At 44.6% G+C, this 20,000-nt stretch overlaps 1 protein-coding gene across 1 annotated transcript in view; it reads left to right on the top strand.

Moving 5' to 3' along the window:
* The window catches only part of kif13a (kinesin family member 13A), an 87,566-nt gene that overhangs the window by 51,969 nt on the left and 15,597 nt on the right, over nucleotides 1-20,000 (top strand). Inside the window, 20 exon segments of the mRNA XM_052143748.1 lie at nucleotides 1,092-1,222; nucleotides 3,022-3,108; nucleotides 3,199-3,374; nucleotides 3,471-3,690; nucleotides 5,199-5,361; nucleotides 8,361-8,504; nucleotides 8,644-8,793; nucleotides 8,874-9,038; nucleotides 9,144-9,317; nucleotides 12,039-12,190; nucleotides 12,294-12,426; nucleotides 12,528-12,674; nucleotides 14,300-14,332; nucleotides 16,323-16,422; nucleotides 16,508-16,634; nucleotides 16,752-16,807; nucleotides 16,944-17,068; nucleotides 17,205-17,381; nucleotides 19,271-19,363; nucleotides 19,439-19,591. Of these exon segments, the coding sequence (XP_051999708.1) occupies nucleotides 1,092-1,222; nucleotides 3,022-3,108; nucleotides 3,199-3,374; nucleotides 3,471-3,690; nucleotides 5,199-5,361; nucleotides 8,361-8,504; nucleotides 8,644-8,793; nucleotides 8,874-9,038; nucleotides 9,144-9,317; nucleotides 12,039-12,190; nucleotides 12,294-12,426; nucleotides 12,528-12,674; nucleotides 14,300-14,332; nucleotides 16,323-16,422; nucleotides 16,508-16,634; nucleotides 16,752-16,807; nucleotides 16,944-17,068; nucleotides 17,205-17,381; nucleotides 19,271-19,363; nucleotides 19,439-19,591 (2,706 nt within the window).

Genomic DNA, 20,000 nt, shown 5'->3' with positions numbered 1-20,000 from the left:
TTACGTAAACGTGCAAGACGGATGTCGTGCAGTTTTTTAATTTGTTTTTCTACGTAAAAATGCGCTTGACGGACATCTTAAACCGTTGTGCCTCAACTAGCTATTTTTTTAATAGTTTTTCCCCCATAAACATCCTAGATGGACGTTACACCGCATTATGCTGTTTTTAATAGTTTTTCTATGTACATATGCACTAGAAAGACGTTTTTGACAGTTGTGCTGCATCTCGCAGTTTTTTGTTTTTCTACATAAACATGCGCTTGACGGACATCTTTAACCGTTGTGTCTCAACTAACTGTTTTTTTTGTATTTTTTAATAACGTAATCACGCTAGACGGACATTGTGCAGTTTTTTATTTGTTTTTCTACATAAACGTGCTTGACAGACATCTTTATCGTTTGTGCCTCATTTAGCTGTTGCACCGCGTTTTTCTGTTCTTTTATTTTATTTACGGAAACCCACTAGACGCATCTTAACCCATTGTGCCTCAACTAGCTGTTTTTAATAGTATTTTTTGTAAATAATAAATGTGCTAGACGGACATCTCGCAATTTTGTATTAGTTTTTCTATGTAAAAATGCGCTTGACGAACGAAGAGCTGTTTTTTTGGGGTCTTTGACTATTTTACCTCGTCTTCATGTTTTCTACGTAAACATGCTCTTCACAGACATCTTAAACCGTTGTGCCTCAGCTAGCTGTTTTGTAATAATTTTTTCCCCATAAATGTCCTAGATCTTTGACCTCTGCGCTGTATCTCGCTGTCTTTTTGCAACGTAAACACGTGGTAGGAGAATGTTGTTGACCGTTGTGCCATGTCTTGCTGCTTTTTTACAAAAAAATTCTATGTAAAATATGCACTAGACGGACATCTTTGACAGTGGTGATGCATCTCACTGTCTTTTGTTTTGCAGTGTCAACATGCGCTAGTTCTTTAATTGTTTTAAACGCAAACATGCGCTAGACGGGTGTCTTTGGCTGCTGTGCCATGCCTCACCGTCTTTTCATTGTTTTTTAACATAAACATGCGCTAGACCGATTTTGACCATTGCACCATTTTTTGAAAGTCTGATATGTTCTTCACTGATTTCAGGATCACACGCGTGTGGGTGCCGACACGTCTCAGGATATCCAGTTGTTTGGTATCGGGATCCAGTCGGAACACTGTGTGCTAGAAATCGCCTCTGATGGAGACGTTACGCTCAGCCCGATAGAGAACGCCAGGCAAATTGTTTAAATTTTGAAATCTATATTTTGACATGCAAGTAAATTTGACCAGAATTTTGCTGCCTGTTTGTTTAGAACGGTTTCTGGAGCATACCTATGATGCCCTATATTACTGTTTATATTAATGTATCATATACAGTGAGGAAAATAAGTATTTGAACACCCTGCTATTTTGCAAGTTCTCCCACTTAGAAATCATGGAGGGGTCTGAAATTGTCATCGTAGGTGCATGTCCACTGTGAGAGACATAATCTAAAAAAAAAAATCCAGAAATCACAATGTATGATTTTTTAACTATTTATTTGTATGATACAGCTGCAAATAAGTATTTGAACACCTGAGAAAATCAATGTTAATATTTGGTACAGTAGCCTTTGTTTGCAATTACAGAGGTCAAACGTTTCCTGTAGTTTTTCACCAGGTTTGCACACACTGCAGGAGGGATTTTGGCCCACTCCTCCACACAGATCTTCTCTAGATCAGTCAGGTTTCTGGGCTGTCGCTGAGAAACACATAGTTTGAGCTCCCTCCAAAGATTCTCTATTGGGTTTAGGTCTGGAGACTGGCTAGGCCACGCCAGAACCTTGATATGCTTCTTACAGAGCCACTCCTTGGTTATCCTGGCTGTGTGCTTCGGGTCATTGTCATGTTGGAAGACCCAGCCTCGACCCATCTTCAATGCTCTAACTGAGGGAAGGAGGTTGTTCCCCAAAATCTCGCAATACATGGCCCCGGTCATCCTCTCCTTAATACAGTGCAGTCAGCCCTGTCCCATGTGCAGAAAAACACCCCCAAAGCATGATGCTACCACCCCCATGCTTCACAGTAGGGATGGTGTTCTTGGGATGGTACTCATCATTCTTCTTCCTCCAAACAAGGTTAGTGGAATTATGACCAAAAAGTTCTATTTTGGTCTCATCTGACCACATGACTTTCTCCCATGACTCCTCTGGATCATCCAAATGGTCATTGGCAAACTTAAGACGGGCCTTGACATGTGCTGGTTTAAGCAGGGGAACCTTCCGTGCCATGCATGATTTCAAACCATGACGTCTTAGTGTATTACCAACAGTAACCTTGGAAACGGTGGTCCCAGCTCTTTTCAGGTCATTGACCAGCTCCTCCCGTGTAGTTCTGGGCTGATTTCTCACCTTTCTTAGGATCATTGAGACCCCACGAGGTGAGATCTTGCATGGAGCCCCAGTCCGAGGGAGATTGACAGTCATGTTTAGCTTCTTCCATTTTCTAATGATTGCTCCAACAGTGGACCTTTTTTCACCAAGCTGCTTGGCAATTTCCCGTAGCCCTTTCCAGCCTTGTGGAGGTGTACAATTTTGTCTCTAGTGTCTTTGGACAGCTCTTTGGTCTTGGCCATGTTAGTAGTTGGATTCTTACTGATTGTATGGGGTGGACAGGTGTCTTTATGCAGCTAACGACCTCAAACAGGTGCATCTAATTTAGGATAATAAATGGAGTGGAGGTGGACATTTTAAAGGCAGACTAACAGGTCTTTGAGGGTCAGAATTCTAGCTGATAGACAGGTGTTCAAATACTTATTTGCAGCTGTATCATACAAATAAATAGTTAAAAAATCATACATTGTGATTTCTGGATTTTTTTTTTTAGATTATGTCTCTCACAGTGGACATGCACCTACGATGACAATTTCAGACCCCTCCATGATTTCCAAGTGGGAGAACTTGCAAAATAGCAGGGTGTTCAAATACTTATTTTCCTCACTGTAAATGTCTATATAAGTTTATTGTGATAACCTCAGACTCTCTCTTCCCCTGCAGAACGTGTGTGAACGGCGCAATGATCTACTCCAGCATTCATCTGTGGCATGGAGATCGCATCCTGTGGGGAAATAATCACTTTTTCAGGTAAGCTACAAATTCACCATCACGTTCACGTGTCTCGTTTCTCTGTGCGCTCACAGTAACGGCTCATGAGTGTGAATGTGTCGACTACAGAGTCAACCTGCCCAAGCGCAAGCGGCGAGACCGTTTAAAAGAGATGGAGAGAGACTCACCCCGCGAGAGCTTTGTGGAAGCGGACTTGGAGACGGAGAGCGAGGCTTCGTCCGAGCAGGACTACAGCTACGAGTTCGCACAGATGGAGGTCATGATGAAAACTCTGGGGAGCAACGGTACACGCTTGACCTTTGACCCTTGACCCAACACTTTGATTTGAGCTTTATTTAGTTTGTTTCCTAAAGCGTGTGTGCGTGCGCGTGTGTGTTCAGATCCAATGCAAAACGTGGTGCAGGTGTTGGAGAAACAGTATCTGGAGGAGAAGCGTTTGGCTCTGGAGGAACAGCGCGTGATGTACGAGCGAGAGCTGGAGTCGCTGCGGTCGCAGCTCTCGCCTGAGAAGATCTCGCAGCACCAGCGCTGCAGCAGCGACCGTCTGCCCTTCCCAACACACGGCACACACAACAAACTGCGCCTGTGGACGGACGAGAGGTGAGAATACGTACAGACGAGCTGCATGTATGTTTATGTTTATAAAAACATTGGTGAGTTGCGTTTGAAGACATATATGTGTGATCAATATTAATGCACCAAGTTACTCTGTTGCTTGTGGTTAGATTACAGTTGAAACCTGTCAAGAAAATGTCCCGGTTCATTTTACTCCAAAATCAACAATCTTCCGTTTTCTCCCCAATTTGGAACGCCCAATTCCCAATGCACTCTAAGTCCTCGTGGTGGTGTAGTGACGCACCTCAATCCGGATGGCGGAGGACGAATCTCAGTTGCCTCCGCGTCTGAGTCCGTCAATCCGCGCATCTTATCACATGACTTGTTGAGTGCGTTACCGCGGAGATGTAGCGCGTGTGGAGGCTTCACGCTATTCTCCGCGGCATCCACACTCGGCTCGCCCCGTACCCCACCGAGAACGAACCACATTATAGCGACCACGGGGAGGTTACCCCATGTGACTCTACCCTCCCTAGCAACCGGGCCAATTTGGTTGCTAAGGAGACCTGGCTGGAGTCACTCAGCACTCCCTGAATTCAAACTCACGACTCCAGTCAGTGTCAATACTCGCTGAGATACCCAGACCCCCACATTTGTAATAATTTAACGATTGGTGTCCGCGTATACCGCCACATGCGCATATACCGCCCTATGATTTCCGTGGTGTAAAAAACACGGACGGAATCACTAAATTCAGTCATTAAAATAGCATTAGCTATAAAACACGGAACTTCATGGAATTTGACATATTTGGGACGAAAATTTATGTTTTAATGCACAATTAATCACGTTAAAATCTGTCTCTAAAATATGTCCTAGTGTGATTATTAATCCACAAAATTCTGCTGCAATTTAATAAATATATCATCTGAATTTCGTCAAAATGATTGCGTGATGACGACCGCTGGTACACAAAAAACACCTCATGATCATCACACGCGCTCTTGCGTGTATCTTTAATAGAAGCACTATGAAGTGTGCAGCACATACAGACTATTTATTTATTTAATTAATTAAATAGCTTTTTGGGGTTTAATAATCACACTGGGAGCGAGTGAACTGCTTATCCGGATGTGAGAAACTACATACTTTTATATTAAATAATCAATGTGAGAAACAAACGCATCCTAACATTAATTTAACTTTATAAGAGTTTCAATACTCTAATTAGCATAAAATACATAGCGAAAACAAATACTGTGTACAATAGTATAATTGTAATAAGTTCAAACTTTATTCTTCGTTGAATGAATTATACGTTTATATAATCAATTATAGCTGAGCTTGGCGCAATGCATGTTGGGTAGAAAACGTGCAATGCTGCTTTATAATCTGGCCAAAAGAAGGTATCTTAAAAGGCAGCATAATGATGCCACCTGTGACTATGATGCATTAAAATGTTGCCTATATAGACAGCTCACTTGGTTTTGAAACATTTACTGAATAGTTTTGCCCCGACTCATCCAATCACACTTTGTGTCTCTGTGTTTCAGGGATGAGCTGTTCCGCCAGAGTTTGTCTCGACTCCGTGAGCAGGTGGTGAGAGCGAACGCTCTGGTGCGAGAGGCAAACTTCCTGTCTGAAGAGATGCTCAAACTCACAGACTACCAGGTCACACTGCAGATACCTGCTGCCAACCTCAGTGCCAACCGCAAGGTAACATCTCGCACGCGCTCACATGTACACACACCGAAAAAGACAGGCTTCTTTTTTTATTTCATCCCCTTTTCTCCCAATTCTGGAATGCCCAATTCCCACTACTTAGTCGGTCCTCGTGGTGGTGCGGTTACTCGCCTCAATCCGGGTGGCGGAGGACGAGTCTCAGTTGCCTCCGCTTCTGAGACCGTCAATCCGTGCATCTTATCACGTGACTCGTTGTGCATGACACCGCGGAGACTCACAGCATGTGGAGGCTCATGCTACTCTCCACGATCCACACACAACTCACCACACGCCCCATTGAGAGAACCACTAATCACCACCACAAGGAGGTTACCCCATGTGACTCTACCCTCTCTAGCAACCGGGCCAATTTGGTTGCTTAGGAGACCTGACTGGAGTCACTCAGCACGCCCTGGATTCAAACTCACGACTCCAGGTGTGATAGTCAGGTGGTGGTGTAGTGGTCTAAAGCACATAACTGGTAATCTGGTAATCAGAAGGTCACTGGTTCGATCCCCACAGCCACCACCATTGTGTCCTTGAGTAAGACACTGTAATAAGTGCACTGTAAGTCGCTTTGGATAAAAGCGTCTGCCAAATGCATAAATATAAATATATATAATCTGAGTTTATAAATGACCCTAATGCCGTCAGTATCGGTTATCGGCTCCGGGTGAGGGCAAATGTTTTACTGGGGGCATTTTTATTAATGCAAATTATTCATTTTCCAGTTTGTTAAAGTTAGCTTATTAAAATCATTCTTTGTAACAATTGTAAATAAAACAAACAATATAAATTTCACGTACGTGACGAATTATTTTTAATTTACATTTTAGTTTAACTTAAAATCTAAATGTAATAAACAAAAAGTACTCAAGTACACGATTCATTACTCGGGAAATGAAATATGAGGAGCCATTTTTATAGAAAAAACCTTGGAAAATTGCAGTTTGAGTGATTGTATCATGAGTGTTTCTTCATCTTTGGACAATTTAACCTCTTGAACTCAGTGGACACGCCGGCGGGTCCAAAAGGGGGCGCTATATCGCGAAAACAAGTCAGGCATGTGAGGTATCGTTTGAAAGCTTTGAATCTGAAATTTTCAAAGATAAACACCACTTCTGCATTTATGTTTCTAAAAATAACAAAATAAGGCCTTAAATCATCCGTGTTGCAAATAAACGCCACCTAGAGGTTATGTTTAGAAATAATATCCATCCATCCATCCATCTTCAACCGCTTATCCGAAATCGGGTCGCGGGGGCAGCTGCTCCAGCAGGGGGCCCCAAACTTCCCTATCCCGAGCCACATTAACCAGCTCTGACTGGGCGACCCCGAGGCGTTCCCAGGCCAGTGTGGAGATGTAATCTCTCCACCTAATCCTGGGTCTTCCCGAGGCCTCCTCCCAGCTGGACGTGCCTGAAACACCTCCCTAGGGAGGCGCCAGGGGCATCCTTACCAGATGCCCAAACCACCTCAACTGACTCCTTTCGACGCAAAGGAGCAGCGGCTCTACTCGAGCTCCTCACGGATGACTGAGCTCCTCACCCTATCTCTAAGGGAGAAGCCCGCCACCCTTCTGAGGAAGCCCATTTCGGCCGCTTGTACTCGCGACCTAGTTCTTTCGGTCATGACCCAGCCTTCATGACCATAGGTGAGGGTAGGAACAAAAATTGACCGGTAGATCGAGAGCTTTGCCTTTCGGCTCAGCTCTCTTTTCGTGACAACGGTGCGATAGAGCGAGTGCAATACCGCCCCAGCTGCCCCGACTCTCCGGCCAACCTCCCGCTCCATTGTCCCCTCACTCGTGAACAAGACCCCAGAGGTACTTGAACTCCTTCACTTGGGGCAAAACCTCATTCCCTACCTGGAGTACGCACTCCATCGGTTTCCTGCTGAGAACCATGGCCTCAGATTTAGAGGTGCTAATCCTCATCCCAGCTGCTTCACACTCGACTGCCAAGCGATCCAGTGAGAGCTGAAGGTCACGGACCGATGATGACATGAAGACAACATCATCTGCAAAAAGCAGCGATGAGATCCCCAGCCCACCGAACCGCACACCTTCCCCACCCCGACTACGCCTCGATATCCTGTCCATGAATATCACAAACAGGATTGGTGACAAAGCGCAGCCTTGGCGGAGACCAACCCCCACATGGAATGAACTCGACTTTGTGCCGAAGACCCGGACACAGCCCTCGCTTTGGACGTACAGGGATTGGATCGCCCAATAATAATAATAGAAATAATAATAATATATAAATATAAAAGTCTATAAAATAGCACTTAGTCATATATCAAATGAAAGCTCTCACTCTCAGGAATGTGACTGTACAGGTTATTTTGTTGCCCAGATACCACAGTTTGAAAAATGTTCAAAAGAATCACAAAGTGAAATATGATTTCTGTAAGTCATCAAATATAAATGTCACTTTTATTCACGATTTCTAAAAACATTTTATCTGCTTTTACCTTAGGAAGGTTTATAAACAATGAGCCATTTTTTACTTGTCTGTGAGCTTGCTTGTGTGAATAATCCAATGTTATATCTTAGATGTCCAGAACAAGACATACCATCCAGCAGGAAAAGCATGCTCAACAAATCATCATAAAATATGTTATCGACTATTAATTATACAATGTTATATATCATCATAAAGTGGAGGATCTCAGCTTTCTAATGACCCCTAGATTGAGCTTGTAGTCCACTCAGAGGCCGAGATATTCAATGAAATATTGAGGGTGTTGCTTGAACTGAACATTAGACTGAATGTCTATGGACGAGCACATCTGTGAGGGATAAAATGAGTTAGAGCGCCACCTACATTTCACATCTGTACATTGTGATGGAATGAGCTAGAGACCCAAATATTTTTTTAGTGCTTTCTGTCACCGAGTGGAATAAAATGAGACTTTTCAAAGTGAGATAGAGTGAAAAGAACCAGAATTACATGCTTACAAAGTTAAATTCTATGATATTTTGTATGCAGCGTGGAGCTATTGTAAGTGAACCAGCAATCCAGGTGCGGCGTAAAGGGAAGGGAACACAAGTGTGGACCATCGAGAAACTAGAAAACAAACTGGTGGACATGAGAGACCACTATAGAGACTGGAAGGAGGGCATACAGGATGTGGTAAGTGTCACAAACTCTATAAATACGCCATCAAATCATGCGGCTTGTTAGGGAGAGGTGTGTCATCACTGGTGGACTGCAAAAGTTGTGTTTTTTGTTTGTTGATTTAGTTGAGTTTTGCTCTCTGATTGTTTACCAGGGCATCAGGCTGCATAATAAGGTTGCAGATCCGTTCTATGAAGCTCAAGAGAATCACAACCTCATCGGCGTTGCAAACGTCTTCCTGGAGTGTCTCTTTCATGACACCAAGCTGCAGTATGCAGTGCCTATTATCAGCCAGCAGGGGGAGGTGAGAACAGATACATCAGCTGTTGAACGAGCTGTTAAATGCTGTTTATCACACATGTAGCGCTCTTCCGTCACTGTCAGGTGGCGGGTCGGGTGCACATTGAACTCGTGCGTGTGAGCGGAGTCATGCCCGAGCGGCTGGCGGGCGGAGACGACTCATCCGAGAACTCCAGCGAGAGCAGCGGATACGACGTCATGGACAACAATGGAGAGATTGTTCACATGGCCAAAAAACTGACCTGCAGGGTAAACGGCTCATATTGCACACTTGTTTTTTTTTAGGACAGATTTCTGCATTGTGACATTATTAAAAAAAAACTACAACATATTAATTAAATTGTCTTGTGTCAGGTGCGGATCAGAGAGGCGTCAGGTTTGCCTCTCAACTTGTCCAACTTCGTCTTCTGTCAGTACACGTTCTGGGAGCAGTCAGAGCCCACTGTAGCCCCGCCCATGGTCAGCCCGGACACTCCCACCCCACGCACCCCCGACGCGGAGTTCACCGTGCGCTTCGACCACTGCAGGGTAAACGACAAACCATGCAAACCACATAAAATAAGGCCTCAAAACATTCACGTTTGAAACTAGCGCCCCCTAGAGGTAACGGGATAGAAATGTTTATATAAAAATTCCTTCACATAGCACCAAAATGGGCAAGTCATATATCAAATGAAAGCTCTCGTTCTCAGGAATAGATAATTTTGTTATCTTAATAACACAGTTCGAAAGATTTTCAAAAAAAATCACAAAGTGAAATATGATTTTTGTAAGTCATCAAATACAAACGTCTCTTTATGCTCCAATAACTGCTGCTGTAAACCTCAAATAGCCAAATACTTTATATTCTCTTTTACCGTAGGATTATATCTAAACAACTAGTCATTTTTACTTGTCTGTGAGGTTGTTTGGCTGAATAATCCAATGTGATATCTTAGATGTTCAGAACAAAAAATGCCATCCAGCAGGAAAAGTGCACTAAACAAACCACCAGAAAATATGTTTTCGACTATTGATATTAGAAAGTTATATACCAGTACAAACGAGAGGATCTCAGCTTTCTAACGACCCCTAGATTGAGCTTGTAGTCCACTCAGAGGCCGAGATACTCAGTGAAATATTGTAAGACATCCTTGTAAAATGTGCTTAATTGTCATGAAAGTGTCAATGCAAAAATTCTTAATGGGTTTAAAACCGCCGGTGAGTCCAAAAGGGGGCAATGTCACGAAAAATGTTAAAGTCCACATATAAATAAGTCAGGCATGTGAGGTATCATTTTAAAGCTTAGAATCTCAACTTTTCATTGATAAACATCACTTCTGCATTTATGTAACTTAAAATAACAAAATAAGGCCTCAAACATTCATGTTGAAGAATGGCGCCCCCTAGAGGTAATGGGTCGAAATGTGTGTGTGTGTGTGTGTGTATATATATTTCATATCTATATGAAAATAAGTCGTTCACATGGCACATAAACAGACAAGTCATATATCAAATGAAAGCTCTCATTATCAGGAATGTGACTGTATAGTTTATTTTGTTGCCTTAACACAGTTCAATGTTATATCTTAGATGTTCAGAATAAAATATGCCATCCAGAAGAAAAGGCATGCAAAATAAATCAGGCATTTTTTTTCGACTATTGTGGATAAAATGATAACATTTTATATCACAAACGGGAGGATCTCAGCTTTCTAATGACCCCTATATTGAGCTTGTAGTCCACTCAGAGGCCGAGATATTCATTGAAATAATGAGGGTGTTGCTTGAACTGAACATTAGACTGAATGTCTATGGACGAGCACATCTGTGAGGGGTAAAATGTGTTAGAGCGCCCCCTACCGTTCACATCTGTGAGGGGTAAAATGTGTTAGAGCGCCCCCTACCGTTCACATCTGTGAGGGGTAAAATGTGTTAGAGCGCCCCCTACAGTTCTCATCTGTGAGGGGTAAAATGTGTTAGAGCGCCCCCTACAGTTCTCATCTGTGAGGGGTAAAATGTGTTAGAGCGCCCCCTACAGTTCTCATCTGTGAGGGGTAAAATGTGTTAGAGTGTCCCCTACAGTTCTCATCTGTGAGGGGTATAATGTGTTAGAGTGTCCCCTACAGTTCACATCTGTGAGGGGTATAATGTGTTAGAGCGCCCCTACAGTTCACATCTGTGAGGGGTATAATGTGTTAGAGCGCCCCCTACAGTTCACATCTGTGAGGGGTATAATGTGTTAGCGTGCCACCTACAGTTCTCATCTGTGAGGGGTATAATGTGTTAGAGCGCCCCCTACAGTTCACATCTGTGAGGGGTATAATGTGTTAGAGCGCCCCCTACAGTTCACATCTGTGAGGGGTATAATGTGTTAGCGTGCCACCTACAGTTCACATCTGTGAGGGGTATAATGTGTTAGAGCGCCCCTACAGTTCACATCTGTGAGGGGTAAAATGTGTTAGAGCCCCCTACAGTTCACATCTGTGAGGGGTATAATGTGTTAGAGCCCCCTACAGTTCACATCTGTGAGGGGTATAATGTGTTAGAGCGCCCCTACAGTTCACATCTGTGAGGGGTAAAATGTGTTAGAGCGCCCCCTACAGTTCACATCTGTGAGGGGTAAAATGTGTTAGAGCGCCCCCTACAGTTCACATCTGTGAGGGGTAAAATGTGTTAGAGCGCCCCCTACATTTCACATCTGTATATTGTTATGGAATGTGCTAGAGACAAAAAAAAATTCTAGTGTTTGCTGCCACCTAGTGGAATAAAATGAGTCTTTTCAAAGACAGATAGAGTGAACAGAACCAGAATTACATGTTTACAAAGTTAGGACAACAACAAAAAACATTCTGTTTATCAAAAGATTATAACAAATATTATTGGAGTCTTTTGTTTATTATTTGGGGGGTTTTCTGTAAAATTACGCCCAGAAAATTTTCTGCATACACGCCCATTCCGCTGATATTGCATGCCATGTAAACGTCTTACGGCGGCGGTGGCTCAGGTGGTAGAGCGGGTCGGCTGCTAATCACAGTGTTGGTGGTTCGATCACCGGCCCACATGACTCCACACACCGAAGTGTCCTTGGGCAAGACACTGAACCCCAAGTTGCTCCCAATGGCATGCTAGCACCTTGCATAGCAGCTCTGCCGTCATTGGTGTGTGAATGTGTGAACGAGACGCAGTGTAAAGTGCTTTGAACACCGCTAAGCTTAAAAAGGCGCTATATAAGTGCAGACCATTTACCATTATCATTGATCTCTGCAGGATTTTATGGTGCATGTGACCGAGGAGTTTCTGGAGTTTATCTCTGATGGAGCTCTGGCGATAGAGGTGTGGGGTCACCGTTACGCGGGTAACAGTCGCTCAGTGTTGGAACTGGACGCTCTGCAGGCCAAGACACGATCGCTCAGAGACAGGTGCATATGTTTATCAAACAGCTGAGATGCAGTCACTCATTCAAACAAAGCTTTTCGCTTGACTGTTTTGCTTTTGTGTGTGTGTGTGTGTGTTATGTCACAGGTGGAGTGAGGTGTCACGTAGAGTGGAGATGTGGGTCTCCATACAGGAGCTCAATGAACAGGGCGAGTATTCGCCCGTTGAGCTGCACCCGAACAAAGACACGAGCACCGGAGGAGTGTTTCAGCTGCGGCAGGTACACATGCATTTCTCTGCGTGCATTTGGTACTAATATTACTGTTTCATTGTCACCTTTGACCCAACAAGCCATGTGAACTGTTTTGGTGCATATTTCAGGGACACTCTCGGAGAGTGCAGGTGTGTGTTCAACCGGTGCAGCATTCAGGAACTCTTCCACTGCTCGTGGAGGCTCTTCTGTCCGTTTCTATCGGCTGTGTGTCTGCTCGATCCGTTAAACTACAGAGAGCGCTGGACAGCTATCAGGTCCGTACATACGGCTAACACAACACATTATCAGCAGAACATGGAGCATCAGTGAACTGTTGGGGAGAGGAGACTAAACGTCAAATAAAAGAGAGCATTACATTATCAGGTCCTCATAACTGTTAAAGGAATATTCCGGGTTTAATACAAGTTAAGTTCAATCGACAGCATGGACTAGTGTGACACAAGTAATTCATTTGCGTGTAGGAGGTTTGTTATTGAAGTTTGTGTACAGGGGTAAATCTTGGGGTATTATCAGAGGACTCTCTGGGCTTTTCAGAGAGTTTGACCATGACAACTTTCTCTCTTCTCTATAAATATGCATTGAAATGCATCACCGTATCAAATACAATATGAACAAAATATTATTTTGTCAATAAAAAATGTATATTGACTATCACACCTGGAGTCGTGAGTTTGAATCCAGGGCGTGCTGAGTGACTCCAGTCAGGTCTCCTTGGCAACCAAATTGGCCCGGTTGCTAGGGAGGGTAGAGTCACATGGGGTAACCTCCTCGTGGTCGCTATAATGTGGTTCTCGCTCTCGGTGGGGCATGTGGTGAGTTGTGAGTGGATGCCGCGGAGAATAGTGCGAAGCCTCCACACGCGCTACGTCTCCACGGTAATGCGCTCAACAAGTCACGTGATGAGATGCGCGGATTGACGGTCTCAGATGCGGAGGAAACTGAGATTTTTGGTCGTTAACGCCCAATTCCCAATGCGCTCTAAGTCCTCGTGGTGGCGTAGTGACTCAATCCGGGTGGCGTAGCGACCGAAAATCTCAGTTTCCTCCGCATCTGAGACCGTCAATCCGTGCATCTTATCACGTGACTTGTTGAGCGCATTACCGTGGAGACGTAGCGCGTGTGGAGGCTTCGCACTATTCTCCGCGGCATCCACTCACAACTCACCACATGCCCCACCGAGAGCGAGAACCACATTATAGCGACCACGAGGAGGTTACCCCATGTGACTCTACCCTCCCTAGCAACCGGGCCAATTTGGTTGCTAAGGAGACCTGACTGGAGTCACTCAGCACACCCTGGATTCAAACTCGAGACTCCAGGTGTGATAGTCAACGTCAATACTCGCTGAGCTACCCAGGCCGCCCCAACGTGTATTTTTGACGTTAGTTTAACTTCTCCGGATAATCAGTTCGCTACATGGCCCAGTGTGATCGTTATACCTCTAATGCTGTGATTTAATTATATAAATTCTATAAAAATAACACCTCAGTGTGGATTAGTGCTCTGCTCTGTCATCGCATACAACGCAAATGATTCTCATAGTTGGTCAGCTTCACACATTCATTTAAAGCTCAAGCAGCTCATGCAGACTAAGATTGCAGCATTTTGCGGTTTAATAATCACACTAGGACATATCACGATGATATCTATTAATGCTGCATGATTGATTGAATTAAGATCGACATTGCAATAAGTCCTTGTGCGATTACTTGACATTAAAACGCTGCGTTTAAAACCGCAAAAACAGACGTGCAAAAGTGCTTTGGAAGCACAAAATAAGCTTTTTCTCATATCAGTCATCATGTTATATATTACGTTTTTTTATTATTATTATTATTATCTTTTTATCTTGTATAATGAGTGTATTCTCCCCTGCCAGAGAGAGGAAGACGACGATATGGATAGTTATCAGGTATTGTTATTGGCTGCTGCTGCTGCTGTCTGTCCAACAGGCATGATGACAATGAGCTGCTGGTCATGTGCTTACAGACAGGGGGCGCCACTGAGCACAACTCAGAGTCCTTTTCAGTATAAAGTCTGGTCTACATTAAGGGGCGGGGTTATCCGACATTTAAGAGGAAATAAACAAATTTGTATATTAGCACAGATATGACTGTGAACGGTATTTCAGAAATGTGTGTAGACATTCTGTCTAAAATAATACTGTTTGGAAGCGTGATATTTTGTGCCTCAGTGATGGCCACCTGAAAAGAAATGCCCCCTAAACCAAAGACACTGTGTGATCCAGTTTCCCCGTCTCACCCCTGGAGATTCCTGCACTAACACACATCTGTCTGCATCTGTGGAGCCGCAACAATATTGCACTAAACTTGGTCACATGATCAGTGCATGGCTGCATGACTTCTGCATGTTTAAATGATCGTTCCTAAAATGACATTTCCATGTGTTACAAGCCTGTATGACTTTCTTTCTTCCCTGGAACCCAAAAGGTCAAATTGAGCAGAAAGTTGCTCTTTTCCACTCTATTCACTAGACTAGCCTCAAGAAGGACAAAAGAGCACCATAAACGTACCATAGGTTTCTATTCACCATCTATCTCATTTACTCTTGCATATATTCAACCATGGCGCCATTTTTGGGTGAACTCTCCCTTTGGGTCCATTTGAACTGTGCTCAGAAGTCCTGGATTTTAAAACTGACGGATCCTTTCAGATTCTCTTTACGGAGCCCCTTTTATTTTCTGAACTAGTTTTGGGTTCCCTCGCATTAAATTAATGATGGTTTTACTATAGTAATACTGTAGTAACCATGTTTGTTTGTTTGTTTTGTCGGATACCATGGTTTAGATACAATTAACCATGATTTTAGTACCCATATAGTAACCATGGTTATACTATAGTATTATTGTAGTAACCATGTTTTTGTTTGTTTTGTCTGAAACCATGGTTTGGATACAATTATTATGTTTTTTGTACCCATAGAGTAACCATGGTTACGGTAGTATTATTGTAGTAACCATGACTTTAGTAACCATGTTTGTTTGTTTTTGTCGGATACCATGGATACAATTAACCATGATTTTAGTACCCATATAGTAACCATGGTTATACTATATTATTATTGTAGTAACCATGACTGTAGTAGCAATGCTTTTGTTTGTTTTTTTCTTTGTTTTTGTCGGATACCATGGATACAATTAACCATGGTGTTTGTACAGTAATTCTGTAGTACCCATATAGTAACCATGTTTTTACTATACTAAAACGCAAAACTATTTCAGAACACAAATTTCATCCCTGTCCTCTGAGGGGCTCCATACCATTTGCTTTTAATTTTTTGCAGTTTTTTTTTTTTTTGATTTTCTCCCCAATCTGGAACGCCCAATTCTCAATGCGCTCGAAGTCCTCGTGGTGGCGTAGCGACTCGCCTCAATCCGGGTGGCGGAGGACGAGTCTCAGTAGCCTCCGCGTCTGAGACCGTCAATCTGCGCATCTTATCACGTGACTTGTTGAGCGCGTTACCGTGGAGACTTAGCACGTGTGGAGGCTTCACGCTATTCTCCGCGGCATCCACGCACAACTCACCACACGCTCCACCGAGAGCGAGAACCACATTATAGCGACCACGAGGAGGTTACTCCATGTAACTCTACCCTCCCTAGCAACCGGGCCAATTTGGTTGCTAAGGAGACCTGACTGGAGTCACTCAGCACGCCCTGGATTCGAACTCGCGACTCCAGGAGTGATAGTCAGCGTCAATACTCGCTGAGATACCCAGACCCCCTTTGGATGTATTTTCTAAGAGCACTGTGCTGTTAACTGGTCACTGTCACTTTAAATTGGAGGTCCACTAATCAGCAGCTACTGAAACACAAATTGAATGCAGTCTTACTCCATCTGTCAGAGGTGTGAAAGCATGTTGAGATGTTCTTCTGTGGGCAGGAAGAAGACCTCAACTGCGTGCGGGAGCGCTGGTCTGAGGCTCTCGTCAAACGCCGGGAATATCTGGAGGAGCAGATTAAGAAGATCATCAACAAAACAGGTCTGAATTCACAGCAGATTCCCAAAGTGCATTCTGCCGAGTGTGCCGTTATGTCATGGGGCTGTTTCTGTGCTGTGATTGGCAGAGAAGTCGGAGGAGGACGTGGAGAGAGAGGCCAGACTGGTGGAGCAGTGGGTGGGACTGACGGAGGAGAGGAACGCCGTGTTGGTTCCGGCTCCTGGCAGCGGAATACCAGGAGCTCCTGCAGACTGGTAAGATCGAATTGAAGTCAACAGGTCACATCATCAACTTTTGGTTCAAACTGTTTTCTGTGCTTCCAGGTATCTAAACACTTGTCACATTTCTCACTCTTGTTGTTGTTGCTCAAGGGTTCCCCCTGCTGGCATGGAGGCTCACATCCCTGTGCTGTTCCTGGACCTAAATGGTAAGAACTTTTGATCTTCAGGGTTCTCTTAAAGCACAGTCACATGTACCTTTGCACAGCTAACTGTGTTTCTGCTCTGGCTATTGTTCCCGTGTGATTTTGAGACTGTATTTCAGCTGTACTGTCTGTTTCACAGCTGATAATCTGACCGTGAATGATCAGCTGACCGGTCCTCATGCAGCCGGTGTGAACTCTATTCTTCCTAAAGAACACGGCAGCATGTTCTTCTACCTGCCCATCATCAGACAAAGCCATGACCAGGTCATCTATTATATGTCTAGATTGTTAAAGAAATTATATTGATTGGCTGAAAAATGAAAACTGGATATTTTCTCCTGGAACTCGACTGTTGCAAGTGTGTGAATATGGCAGAATAAACAGCGGCACTCTCTCTCAGGTGTCGGCCGTGTGTTCCTGGGATTCATCCATCCATGATTCCATCCACCTGAACCGGATCACGGTGCCCAGTGAGCGGATCTACCTGATTGTAAAAGCCACGGTGCAGCTCAGTCACCCGGCCTGCATGGAGCTGGTGCTGCGCAAGAGAATCGCCGTCAACATCTACAACAAACAGGTTTGTGACACTCAGAAAAAAACTTTGAACGTCTCTTACATCACAAACACAGGAATGAATGGGCGAGACTATAACACAGAGCTTTTTTGGGGGGGAATATGTCAAATAAAATCAATAATTCAGCCACAATGCAGAACACACACACACACACACACACACAAACAAATGAATGGGTGAGACCATAACACATCCACAATGCAGAACACACACACACACGCGCACGCACACACACGCACACACACATGCGCACACGCACACACATCCACAATGCAGAACACACACACGCGCACACACACAAATGAATGGGTGAGGCCATAACACATCCACAATGCAGAACACAGACACACACACGCACACACATGCGCACACGCACACACATCCACAATGCAGAACACACGCACACACGCACCCACACACACGCACACACGCGCACACACACAAATGAATGGGTGAGACCATAACACATCCACAATGCAGAACACACACACACACACACATACACACGCGCGCACACACGCGCGCCCACACACACGCACACCCAGACACACACACACGCACCCACACACACACACACACACACACACACACACACACACACACACGCACACAAATGAATGGGTGAGACCATAACACATCCACAATGCAGAACACACACACACACATACACGCTGCACACGCACACGCTCCACACATGCAGCACCCAGACACACACACACACGCACCCACACACACACCCACACACACACACACGCGCACACAAATGAATGGGTGAGACCATAACACATCCACAATGCAGAACACACACACACACACACACATACACACGCGCGCACACACGCGCGCCCACACACACGCACACCCAGACACACACACACGCACCCACACACACACACACCCACACACACACACACACGCGCACACACCCACACACACACGCACACAAATGAATGGGTGAGACCATAACACATCCACAATGCAGAACACACACACACACATACACGCGCGCGCACACACGCGCGCCCACACACGCGCACCCAGACACACACACACACGCACCCACACACACACCCACACACACACACACGCGCACACAAATGAATGGGTGAGACCATAACACATCCACAATGCAGAACACACACACGCACCCACACACACGCACACACATCCACAATGCAGAACACACACACGCGCACACACACACAAATGAATGGGTGAGGCCATAACACATCCACAATGCAGAACACAGACACACACACGCACACACACATGCGCACACGCACACACATCCACAATGCAGAACACACACCCACACGCACACACGCACCCACACACACGCGCACACACACACACAAATGAATGGGTGAGACCATAACACATCCACAATGCAGAACACACACATACACACGCGCGCACACACACGCGCGCCCACACACACGCGCACCCACACACACACACACACACACACACACACACACACACACACGCGCGCACACACACAAATGAATGGGTGAGACCATAACACATCCACAATGCAGAACACACACACACACACATACATACACACACACACACACGCGCGCACACAAATGAATGGGTGAGACCATAACACATCCACAATGCAGAACACACACACACACACATACATACACACACACACACACGCGCGCACACAAATGAATGGGTGAGACCATAACACATCCACAATGCAGAACACACACACACGCGCACGCACACACACGCACACACATTTAAAACATACATTTGATTTAATTTCTAGTTCAGTTCAGTTGTGTTATTACACCTGATTTATTCGTTTGTTAGTTTCTGTCAAATGTTTCATTCATCTGTAGGAATATGATGTAAATATCTGACTGATGTATTTGTTGTAGAGTTTCACTCAGAGTCTGAAGAGAAGGATGTCTCTGAAGAACATGCTGCACACGTGTGGCGTTACATACGAGATCGTGTCGAACGTGCCAAAGGTATAAACTGCACATTGAACTGCTGATGTGCACAAACAAACACACACTTATACCCAAATGTGAATGCTGTTCCAGGCATCAGAGGAACCAGAGGAGCGAGAGACTCTGGCGTTGATGGCGGCGCGAGGAGAGAGTGAAGAGACGCTGGATGGAGAGACGTACATCGAGAAATACACCAGAGGAGTTCTGGAGGTGGAGAATATTCTGTGTCTCGAGAGACTCCGACAGGTGTGACATCACACACATGTACAGTAAATGTCACATCGGTGTTGTAGAAGCCGTGTGTGATCAGGCTGGAAGGGAACAGAACGCACAGGTCTCACGATTGACTGTTTTTAAACTTCTAAATTTCTAAAAACACTCAATGAGAGATAAAATAATGGCTGCATCTTAATTCACATTCATGTACTTCACTGGTGATGGAGAAGTACATACTTGTGAGGATGTGTCAAGACAGTACGCCACAAACCTCTTTGGGGTACCTAAATACATTTTTACATTTATAAAGTTTTGTAGCAGCTTCGGCTTCAAAATGGACAGAGACGTCAATCCGCGCATCTTATCACGTGGCATGTTGAGCGTGTTACCATGGAGACATAGCACATGTGGAGGCTTCACGCTATTCTCCGCGGCATCC

The sequence above is a fragment of the Xyrauchen texanus genome, chromosome 15 (genome assembly GCF_025860055.1).
Source record: "Xyrauchen texanus isolate HMW12.3.18 chromosome 15, RBS_HiC_50CHRs, whole genome shotgun sequence".
In the NCBI taxonomy this organism is placed as follows: Eukaryota; Metazoa; Chordata; class Actinopteri; order Cypriniformes; family Catostomidae; genus Xyrauchen; species Xyrauchen texanus.
Note: the sequence above shows the minus strand (reverse complement) of the source record. Positions and strands in the feature narration are given on the sequence as shown.